We start from the raw sequence: 12,411 nt of genomic DNA on the forward strand, positions 1-12,411 counted from the left end.
AGAGAGACAGACAGAGAGACAGACAGACAGACAGGAAAGACTGAAAGGCAGATAGGCAAGTAGGCCGAAAGGCAAGCAATGTCCCTATTAAGGTAAGACAGACCCATGGGTCAGAGTTAGCTCTCTGCGCAACCAGTCATACCTCATTTCCCCTTTATTAGAGTTCAGGGGAACAGCCTGGAAATGAGGTAGGTCTCCTACTCAATTTGTTCAGTTTTAATCATCATTCTAACTTCTCCAGAATCCGTCCCCCTCCATTAACCCCAAACAAGCCCAGACCACCAGGGTCAGGACAAGCTTTTTAAAGTAAACTATAGTGTTTATAATGATTTTTGTGAGTTTTTTTGTCATTAGTTTTCCTCTTACATGGCATTCTTAAGAGCACGCTGGTGGACCTCAAGTATCTCTGTAGTGTGTATCTAGCAGTTTTTGTAATGGACTATCCACAACATAACTCTTACTGCAGAGCTTCCCTAGTAGCAGAACTTGTACCCACTGTTTTACTGCAGAACGGAGACATAAACCTAGTGGCACATCGATAGCTTCTGATATACATACGGTATAAGTTCGGACAGCTACAGCAACAGGACAAACAAACACATTAGCAGCCCAGGGGTCATACATCATCATCAAGACTTCTCCCTCACTGAACCGGACTCTGCTGGCAGCCGCCCTGCTCGCGCTTTTTGATTGGCTGTGCGCTAAGTGGTTGTGACCGATGTGATGGTGATGTATTTACCTCAGCCGGGCTGACAGCTGGCTGTTCCGCTGGCCTGTTCGTAGGGGGATCAGCATGGGAGGGAGCACAGCTTAGTTTCACCAGGCTTGGGGAAGTTTGCTTACTCACTCAATGAGACGCCCATGGAGATGAGAGGAAGACCTTCCCTAATCTTGGCTGACATTGGCGCCTTGGCAGCGATGGAACTGCCTGGAGCCCTATGGAGAGTGATGGTATACACACTGCAGTTTGATTCCTATAGAGGCCATGGATCCTTGAGCAGAGGGTGCCCTCCTTGGCCCTTTGGTCTAATGGCAGTCATGGTTTGGTGTATAAAGTTGGGAGTTCAATCCAGCTCACTGATTCTTCGTTTTCCAACTGTGTTGACCGATTATGTCACACATAATTAATAAATGCACATTCTACATTAAGATGCATCATTTAGGGTAAAGAAGCCCATTATTGTGAGAGAATTCCATTCAGTAACCTATTGAGCAATGCACGTCAACATGGATAACACACAAACACATAAGGGAAATGCCTTGACGATTACATAATACAACTGTTTTTCAATGAGTTTGTTTGTGTGCTTCAGTAACTGTCGCAACCTATATGTAAAATTGAACAAAACTGTAACACTAATACGCACCAAAAGCATGAACATACACACGCTGCCTTTGTGTTGTCAACTAACCCCCTCTAGTGCCGAACGTCCTGCACAGATGCACTGAGTCTCTCCTCTCTCAGCTCTGGCAGTCTGTTCGGTACCCCTACCGCTAGTAAACTACAGACTGCTGCAGCAGTCCACCTTACAACAGACCAGCTGCACCGTGCCTGTTTCCCTGTTCATCGAGCACGAGCCAGCCGCCACCGGAGTTTGGACTTCGAGTCCGTCACCCCTTCTAAACTGAAATGCATTGTAGTCGGTGAACAAGATGAGACATAGGGTATTTAGGGATTAGTTTGCATCAGTCGTGGTAAATTGTAAAAGTTGAAATGATCTGAGAAGTATATTCATTGCTTGTTCAGTGCGACTGGAAGGCTAGATTGAGTCAGTATACTTTTTAATGTTTTATCACCTTGAGAACTTCACCGGTCATCAACGGTGCTCCTCGCTTAGTCACCCGATGGGTCCTTTGCAGTCCAGGTGTTAGCTTATCCAGCTGGGAGCGGATGTGAGGACTGCAGAGACTCACCGCGGCTCCGCTTTAGAGGGATTCAACAACGCACTCTGTTCTCGGATACCTTGTCTTGGATATCGCGCGGCGCACAGCTGGGCAATCCAGTGGAGGTTGCAGAGATGAGCTTTTTAGAAAGATTCTTGTTCATTTTCGTTTTCCTACGGATTCTCTTCACGCACTTCAGTCACGGCAATCAAGGTGAGCTATTCTCCAAAGACGCGCACGTAAACACAGTTTATACTAGACATATTTTTCTTAACGTTTTATTTAATAGTGTTAACCTTGATAATGTGTGTAGAGTGGCGAAATATTCACTTGTGGCACGTGTCGTGACCATTTCCCCTGCCATATAATGTTTGACCGGTCAGAGATCATTCAACGAGATGTCACTTTCAAATAACCAAAACGCTCTTATGCAACAAACAGTAGAATAATACCTTTGAATATTCACTGCGCTTGACTCTTATTAATTTTCCCAGCGTGCATGCTTTTAAGTGTAGAATCATAAAACACATCTACACCTCCAATAGACTGAAATAAATGGTTTACAGCAGTCTTTTCCCGCGTGCGGACGCAGTCATATGAAAGTGAGAAGTTTTTATCGCGCGCACCGTGCTCCAGAATGAAGCTATAACAGTGACATGATGTAAGGATTGAGTTTACCACAAATGTTGGGAATAATTTTAGAAATAACTGACATAATATACGTGGACAACAGACATCCCTAATATTAGTCACTGTAGCCAACTTATTACTCCACATTTTACAGTATGTGCTCTTTACTTCCTAATCAAAAATACACACATGTAGTATCCTGCACTGCAATAGACTAAAAAAAATAAAATAAAAAAGCATTTCACACATACTGTATCAGATGTGTGTGTGTGTGTGTATGCGTGTGCACGTGTGTGTCTCATTGTACTCTGTGGTATAAGCTATCAGTCAGGTTTAAAATAGTCCCATTGATTTTTGAGAGACACAGTGGGATCTGGCCTCCAGGTTATATTTTATTGTTCTCTCAGTTCAATAAGACTGATTCTGCTCCTTCTCACAGACAAGTGCACCACCAAACAAAGCTCACTGGGTGTTCATGTGAGCTTTACTGGCCAGTAATGAATGATGATGTCGCTGATGACACGCGACAAGGTCTAATATAGACTGGACAGTGTAATTATTGTATATGAGTTCACATATAGACAATTCCACATTCCCAGATAATCACATCTAGTCCCTAGGTGGTCGAAATCTCATTTTGACTTCAGTAGACGCTATATATTTGTCTAGAGTATCTAAATATTGAACAAACTATTTGTTGGGCTTAGCAAATTCACACTTAATGAAGAAAAACCATAGTATTAGATTTTTTTGTTTCTTCCTAAAACAACTTGCACTCAATTTAGATAATCTGGGCTGTGATAGTTGTGTATGCGCCAACACAAAGGAGTGGAACGGTATAGATTGGGAATTTCACAGCAAAAATTGGGCAAGATTTCAGCTGTAAGAACAACAATAAAAACCAATCACCTCTGCCTCTTCGCCTGTGTGCCTCTCAATTCAGCATGCCAGACAATCCCTAACAAAACACACACTCACACTATATGCGTTGCATGCGCATACACACACATACATGTTCACACACACACACACACACACACACTAAAGCTCTGCTGGGATCAGGGACAAAAGCGTATGGCGCTATTTGCGCCTTTTTATTGCAATCACCTTGGATTGTTTGTTTGTGGACCCAAGTCAAGTACAGCTTGTGTGCACATCTGAAAAATACAGATTTAAAGGAAAAGCGGGTGTTTTGGGATTTCAAGTATAGCAGTAGGCCTAAAACCCTCTCACTTTACATCAGTGGCACAGACAAATACTGTAGTATTAGAGAGAGAAAAATATCAGACTGTCCCTTCTTTTTTTCTGCATAGTGTGTACAGTGTTCACTTTATGCCATACATGCTTTTGTTACCAATGCATACAAAACCCTAACGGTCATAGCACAGAAAGCATGACGAGTTTAGGTCACTGATACAACTCGAGCCTTAATCTATCATCAAAGCTTGTCTCAGTAGCACCATCTACAGCTCGGTCAGTACACTGCGGTGAGGTGGCATGCTGTGGAGAGCACAGCCGGCACCTGGGGCTTGAATTCTGTAAAGCTATCGAACCCATCACAGCGGAGTTTCTGCTGTTGCTTTCACAGGAACACACACACACCAGTCATGGGAGGTTTGCAATCCCCCTATTTGCAGTCGTCGCCTAGGTTTTCACAGTAAGGCAGTAACTAGTTTGAAATGACTTTGTTTGTTGCTCTGAAAGAGAACTACCAGGTTAAGAACCAAAACCCAGGTGGTGTAAAATACAGAATAAATCCTGTAAATTATAAACCCTTACAATATGTCAACAGAATTTTTCCACACCGTTTTGAGGATGCCTCTTCATGGCGACTAATATGTCGTTTAAAACAGTCAGGTCTTCTATCAGATCGAATTAACATCTTTCGCCTGATTTGCTGTGCTACACTTCTGACATTAAGATGTAGAATACTGCTGGGTTTCATCTTGAATGACTTGCGTTTCCAGAGCAACACGATCCATGCCTGTCAAATTGCCTTTGCAGTAGATAGTTTAATTTCACAGCACATCTCATCATCAGACAAGAGCAGAGGGCCTTTGTTTACACAAGTAAATGTCACAATCTTTTCTCTCCCCTAAATCAATTTACACATCGCTTTGTTCAATCACTCAACCACTTCTGTTTAGTTTTTCGTGTGTATAGATGTTGTTTTTGACTATGCACTTTACACCTTGTGTTAATAATGGAATGTATAAAGCAGACACTTTAATCCAAGCAACCTACACGTTGTCTGGATAAACGCCACGTCATGTTCACTTACAATCTAAGCACGAGATGTAAAAAAGGATTCTTTGTTTTCCTCATGGTCTTCAAAAGGAGTTGTCTCAGCCATTGTTTTGATAGAAATAGAGCAAGTGGGCTTCTAGATTGCATCAGTATCTTCACATGGAGTTTTCCCTTAATGAAATGTTGTTCATCCATTAAGTCCCATCCCATCCATCAACTGCATGGTGGTTGTTCTGGGCCTGTTGTATGGCTTGTCAGGGTGGACAGTAGATGCCATGATTGTGTAGAAGATCCACATATTCATATGCTGCCGGCCGGCTGGCGGTGTATTTATACCCCAAGAGAGTCCCAGAGGACCAGCACTCCAGCAGGGGCTACAGGGGAACTGAGCCTGCTGAGACAAAGACTGGTTGAGAGACTGGTTCTTTCTCTGCCTCTCTCTCTTTCTTTCTCTCTCTCTCACTACACACACAGACACACACACTCACAAGCAGACACTGTATTTAGGCCATGGTCAGGTGTATATGCTGTGTGTGAGAAATAGAGCCAGACATGGTGATTAGGGCTTTCTCTAGGGTTCAGCTGCTGACCAGCCTAGTGTTATGGTGTAATAGTACCCATTAACACCAGTGCTACTGGCAGTGCTCCACCCTGCTCTGGCCTGGCACGGGGCTGGCTCAAAGCTGGCCTGGCAGCCAGAGGCAGGCTGGAAAAGGACCAGCTCGTCTGAATTACAAATGCAACCAAGGCTGGCTCCTGGTCTGTGTTGCACACAAACGATTTCTTGATCCAACTGAAGTTCAATAATAAAAGAGGAATGATGATTAATTCTTCCATCCCCCCACCCCCCTACACACACACACACACACACACACACACACACACACACACACACACACACACACACACACACACACACACACACTTATTCTCAGTCCTCTCCAGGAACATGACATTGTTTTTAATCTTATGGGTTTTCCACCTGTGCTTGTATTCATACATGGCACTTATTTAATGTTACTGTAAAGGTCAGAGAGAATCCAGGTTTCCTTTCCTAGATTTCCTCCGGAGAGGGAACACGCAAGCTTCATGAGGGCAGTGGTCGGTGCTGTGCCATGTTTGGACCCTCCTGTCTCTAACATATGTGTCATGGCGTCCCAAGCTCACCAGGAGTCCTTATTCCATTAATGTGAGCCCAGCATGTTCAGTCCACCTCCCTCCTCTTACTCCATTTCCCCATCTCTTCATTTCGCATAAACGCTCACGGGGGCCAATGAGACCCGAATTGCATTTGTTTAAACAAAATATGCATGAAATTAATGAAATCAACGTTTAACATTTCAGCACTCCAGTTCAGTCAAGCGTGCCACAGACATAAATGTTAAGTCGATCAGGGAGCAGTCAGGCAAACTCCGCGCCGGCAAAGAAACAATTATGAATGGCAAACAGACGGATGCATGGATCATCCCCCGGCGTCTCTCTGTTAGTGATGGCCCCATGCGGACCGATGCTGCTCTCTGAAAACACAATACCACACGTCCCGAACCTGCACACCATAGACAGTTTAACATATTTTTGGGGTGTGAAACTTTTAACAAGAATAGGTGCATTGAAATGTTTTTTTCTAGCTCTTCTGGACTGTATTTCGTAGGTAGTACAACAAACTACATGCATATATACTACACACACAGTATGTACTCCATACTGTATAGTATGTATAAGTGTCTGTTCTCAACCAGTAAAAGTGTAAGCTAATGCAGAATTCAAAACCAGCACACTGTTCATTAGGTAAAAGGTGCAAAAACTTGTTCTGCTTGTTCATCTTATCTCTCTGCTTTTTGTGCCATCATAGCCCATAGTATTGCTCATATTCTCGGGGCCTAGTACCTACATTATATTCAATTTATTACCGTACTCAGTGTAGACCTTTTCAAAACCCACTATTCTGTGTCCTTGGAGGTTGTCACAGTGTAACTGTTCAATGTTTTGACTCAGCCATTGCCTGAGCCTAAACAGCTGTTGCATTGTGTGTCACTGCAGTGTGTCCTCTGGCACATCAGGAGATGAGGGGGAAGTGAAAAGAGCAGTTAGCTTGTGACAGACACACACACACACACACACAAGGATAGGCAGATGCACACACACACACACGTGACATCACACAGACAGTACCCTCAGTCAGAACACACGGGCTCCTTAGCGACAGTCTTAAGATTTCTGTCAGACATGATCTGTCAACTGATTCTGATGTTGGCTTTAAACCCTGTAACACATGGATTGAATATGACATATTATAACGGAAACTGCTATCCTCGTACTGAAGAATAAAGTGGCACACGCATATCTCCATGTGCTGTGACATTGTGTGTGTAAAGACTAGAATGCTTTGGCCATGGGGCCTTTATCAGGATCATTACCTCCAGTAAGGTTTATATTTTGTCAATTTTACACAGCTTGCACTACTTCTGAACGGCACTGACTGAATGTCACAACCATGTCATGTTGCTAATCGAAAGTTAATGGTGATTGTGGGTTAATGCAGCTAACAGAGAGATGAGGTTTCAGTAATGAGGACCATGGAGACTGCAGTGACACACTGAGGACATCAGTGACTGGCTGGCCGGCTTTCAGAGCTTATAACAACTGTCCACACATAATACCCTCACTTATTAAGGGACCACGTCCGATTTCCACAGAGTGGCATTTTAAACAGGCCATTTAGTGGACTCCCAATAAAAATGTGTTTCAAATTGTGCTCTCAATTACAGTATACTGAGTTGGTATACATTACATTGGTAATGTTCTGGGTCTGAAAGTGTAGTTGGAATTAATTGGGTGACTGTATTGGTTAGTTGGCAGTGTCTACTAGCTAATTGCATGCCATGTGAACATAGCAATTAACTGATCATTTACTTTTGCTTTTTTAATCTATCTAGAATGGATTTAGTTGTGTTTCTGAATTATTTATCTTGAAAAGGTTTAAACTGAATTAACCCAAATGCTCTCTTGCAAGGGTCAAATAGAATCATCGCATATTTCTCACACTATCAATACTCAGAAATGTTGAATTTACAGAATGTTATTTCCCATATGTGCTCCAGATACACCGTTTTCCATACATTTCCCCTGGTGGAATATTACAGTAAAATGGTTCCTGTTTTGGAATAGATATCTGTGATCGTATCTCTGCTCATGCTGCAGCCTGACTCTGGGCACAGGAAGGCCATATTGTCTGACTGAAATTGAAATAAAACTGGGGAATGGGAGAGGATGGGAGGGAGGAATGTTCTGTTGACAGCAATCTGACTGCAATCTATCAGCACCAAATTGCGTTGTGAGCTCTGAGGCACTGCTGCTTCACTGTACGTCCTCATAAATATTCATCAGCAGGAAACCCATTTTTGTTAAGATACAAAAGTATAAATGAGCACATTTATGACCGGTATTTCAATTACTGAATGGGAAATAGGGTTTTTTGTGTGTTGACAGATTGCTAATGGCTGTATTTGTCTCTTTCCTGTGCAGTTGTGCTGTTGGATACCACATCGGTCCTGGGGGAGCTGGGATGGAAGACCTATCCAATGAACGGGGTGAGGATGGAACCAGCCTTGCCTCCATCACCCGGTGATGGTTATGACAATCCCTCGCCTCACTCAAAACACATGGCCTCGATTGGATCAATATCTAATCAATGGTATTGACTGCAAGAGGTCATTATGAGCATCAGCGATCTGATCCTCAAAATGTATCCCCAAGGACCCCGGAAAGAGAGAAAAAGGGAATATAACTCAGAGACAGATGATTAACTGGCTTTCAAAAAAGGTTCCTTGAAAAGTTCAATCTATTTTCCTCCTTTAACTCTAATCTCTGCTCTAGTTTGTAAGGACATTGAGAATTGTAATTGACTCTTTCAGAGTGACTGAATATGAGTCATTTAGGTTATTTGTCTGAAACCAGGTTCCTGGCTCTTAGCTCCTGTTCATGTCTGGCCCAGGGTTTTTGAACCAGACAGCTGTCGTCCTGTCCATGGTCAGCAGCAGTAATGTGTCTGTTCATACTGCTAGAATGGGTATCCAGCAAATCGGCAGGATACCTGTAAAATTCATCTTATTTGAGTTTGAGTTGAACTACTTGAAATAGTTGTTTAGAGTGCATCTTCCTTGCTGTGAATGGTCCCTGGTGTACTTCTGTCTAGCTGTTGACTGAGTTGGAAGGCCAATGCAAGAACGTTGGGATTCCATGACCAGGCCCCTGTTCGGACATGTCAATATCCTCCACAAACTCCTGTGATCTGAAATGTCCTCGACCATAGTAGATTGTCCTCCTGGCAACAGATAGCTTTTAGTTTAGTCTCAGGTTTAAACTTGTGAGAGATGAAATATGTTCATGAACACTTTTGAGACTAGGCCTAATCTCTTCGAGGGAATCCAATCATCGTATTTACACATTTTAGTCTTTCTCTCTGTGCTCCGGTGTTAAACCTAGACCAGTGATTGATTCTGTCTACCTGGGAGCTGTCTGGTTAACATTCAGCTCCAGCCTCCAGTCAATCTTGCCTACTGTATGTCCTGGTGTCTCTTTATCTTCTTCCTCTAATCTAAGCAGCACTCCACGCTTTTCACACCCAGAGTGTCTTCTCAAAAACCTCCCCAACCTGCTGGAGGCCCTGCATCCGCCCTACCCGCCATCACATCCACCGTCTCTTTCTCTCTCTGTCTCTCCCTCCCCTCCCTCCCTCTCTCTCTCTCTCTCTCTCTCTCTCCTATCTCTGAGAGGCCTTCTCTGCCCGTGTCAGGGGAGCAGAGGTGATTACATCATGTAGGTCGCTGTGACAGCCGCCCGCAGCGGAGAGAAGGCCCGTCTGCAGCCCTGACTCCATGATTAAGCTGTCAGCCCTCTCCTCTCCCCTCCACTCCTCTCCTCTCTTTCTCATCTCCTTCTTTCTCTCTGCTTTCTCACTCCCTCTCTCTCTCTCTCTCTCTCTCTCTCTCTCTCTCTCTCTCTCTCTCTCTCTCTCTCTCTCTCTCTCTCTCTCTCTCTCTCTCTCTCTCTCTCTCTCTCTCTCTTCTTGTCTCTTCCCCTCCCTTTTCCCCACTCGCCCGGGGAAGTGAATTGCCCATTAATATTTAACACAGCGAGGTGAGAGGGCCACAGGGAAGGTGGGAGATCTTGGGAGGTAAAACAGTGTAAGTCCCCCAAGCTGCTGCTGGCTGGAAGCATCATGAGGGCCAGGGAGCCAGGGAGGAGCCTACCTCCTCTGTGTTAGACACACACCCGTAGACACTGTCACACGTTATCAGACAGCGGTATTACCGATGGCACCTATGCATACGTGTCAGTCCTATTGCAGTCTGGACAGGCAAAGGGAACATTGCATTGAGACACTCATCTCACATTATGATTACTGTATGATCTCCTGAGATGAGTTGTGCAGGGTGTGTGTGTGTATGTGTGTGTGTGTGTGTGTGCACTGGAGGATGTGTATGGTCCTGAAGGTGGAAACGAAGCAAGTGTCTTGACAGAAAGGTTTCATAAGAGTGTTTCACATACTGTAGGTTGAGCTCCGACACTGAAACACACACTGTTCGGTACTGTGTCTTCATGTTACTGGACTGCTGTGGGTGGCCGTGGGTGTGTGGATGTATGTGTCAACACAGCATGTTTTACCCATCTTCAGCCTCCTTACATTGTGCAACATCTGTATTGTTTACCTGGACAACGTTTTTACTTAAGATAATGTTCAGGTAAACTCAAATCTGAGAGCTAGACTATGTGTAAGGTTTAGAAGCATACTTTAAAGCTGCAGCCAGCACATGCTGCTGTCTTAAAGCGAGATAAGGTTTTGTTGAGTAAAACCGGCTCAGCCAAGGATCCACCATGTTCTAATCTGTAGGAGGGGAGTGAAAACATCGTCCAAGCTGACGCTGTAGGCTTCCCTCCAGCCTCTGATGGTGCCAGGGAGGGCTTGCTAGCTGGGCGGAGAAGAAGGAGGGAGAGAGAGATAGAGGCGGAGAGAGAAAGAGAGAGGAGGAAGAGGAGGGGGGGCGGGGAGAGAGAGAGAGCGAACGAGAGAGCGAACGACAGAGAGAACGAGACAGACTCTGGGCTGTGTTGATTTCCTGTACCAGCTTGGATTGTGCTCCCCTTTACATTCCAGTCCTGCGTCTTAGGGCGGCTTTAGTAGGGATGCAGCATATGAAGTTGATTTAGCTGTCAGTCTGAAGGCTTGGCTGGGATAGCATTTGGGTAGCACCCAGCTTGATGACATAAAGATGTGTAGCACATAGCAAATAAGACCTGGAAATGTGGTTAATTCATTGCTAAGGGCATGTTTGGTGTGATTATCATGGCTACCTGGGAATATTTTTTAATTAAAGTGAAAATTAGGGGAGGTCTCAGTATGAGACAGCTTCTATCAACTAATTAATAGTGGCTCAGTTCTCCCAGTAGAGCAACACACGTCCTATGAAAGGCCAAATCCTAGCGACTCACAGACAAAGGTTCAAGCTGTAGACTCCAATTTACATTCTGTTTACACAACAAACTGAAGATTCAGGCCAAGGTACTGTAGAATCTGGCCCTGAACAGTTGTCAACACTAATTAAATATTAGTAGTCAAGCTCTGGCTGGGTTATCGACAATAGAAAACTGATGAATCTGTCCCACGGAAGACCATATGTGGAAGGCAAGAAATGGATGTTTTACAGAATCAGGCGATTAGCTAATGATCAATGGCAGGAACTCATGAAGTTCATCATTATTTTACAGAATAAGTAAACAATTTGTAGGGTGCACATTTTTGGTTCTTTCATTCCTTTTCGCGAGACATTTCAGAGCTCTTCGAATCCTTGAGATGTTGCATAACATTCTATTATTTATCTGAGACGGCGGTGTTTGAGGTGCTTGAGTCAAAGGAACATGGCTCATCTGTTTTGGTCGGCCATGTTTTGCAACGCCGGAGAGGACAGACAACGAACAGAGATGAGAGGAATGGAGAGGAGAGGAAAAGAGAGGAGAGGAGTGGAGATGAAATGAGAGGAGGAGAAAAGGGGTGAAGAGGCGAAGAGAGGAGGACTGCTGATTTGGCGTCAGCCACAATAAGCCCCTCTGAAACCGGCAGACACTCTCCTGAAATATGCATGACTCATATCCCTGGGGAAGATGCAGACAGCCCCAATTTATTTATTAAATTACATGAAACAGCTTTAAGGGATTAAATTGGCTAATGTTTGCTTTTGTTTGAACCAAACAGTGCAATAACGGGCCTGGTGCACAGGCAGGTAATGCACCAAGGAATGACAGTTGTCGCTCATGAGGCAGAGCAATAATCCAATCTATTGTCAGAACACTCAAGCTGTGAACCAGGGAGGCAAGGAATGTATAAACACCATGTTACACAACCACCCTGCCATGCTGTGCTGCATCCAGCTCCCTGCCCAGAATTACACTCAGAAACTCACTAATGTGCTGGGCATCAATAGACATGTTTCTTGTCTGTGTTTTCAGCGATATTGACTTCCATCAGGCAGGGCTTCCTAGCTGCTGTTACTGTGTGATGGTGTTACATGATAATACCCAAGCTGGTTATTGTGTCCCCAACACAATTGATAGTCACTCTTAATCTGGATGAAGCTTCCGCACGAATCAGCA

The 12,411-nt window shown here is 44.2% G+C and overlaps 1 protein-coding gene across 1 annotated transcript in view; it reads left to right on the top strand.

Moving 5' to 3' along the window:
- Nucleotides 1–1,527: 1,527 nt before the first annotated feature.
- LOC134017440 (ephrin type-A receptor 6-like) overlaps nt 1,528–12,411 on the top strand; it is a 91,000-nt gene continuing 80,116 nt past the window's right edge. The window contains 2 exon segments of the mRNA XM_062457048.1: nt 1,528–2,097; nt 8,287–8,351. Of these exon segments, the coding sequence (XP_062313032.1) occupies nt 2,019–2,097; nt 8,287–8,351 (144 nt within the window). The 5' untranslated portion in view covers nt 1,528–2,018.

The sequence above is a fragment of the Osmerus eperlanus genome, chromosome 3 (genome assembly GCF_963692335.1).
Source record: "Osmerus eperlanus chromosome 3, fOsmEpe2.1, whole genome shotgun sequence".
Lineage (NCBI taxonomy): Eukaryota > Metazoa > Chordata > Actinopteri > Osmeriformes > Osmeridae > Osmerus > Osmerus eperlanus.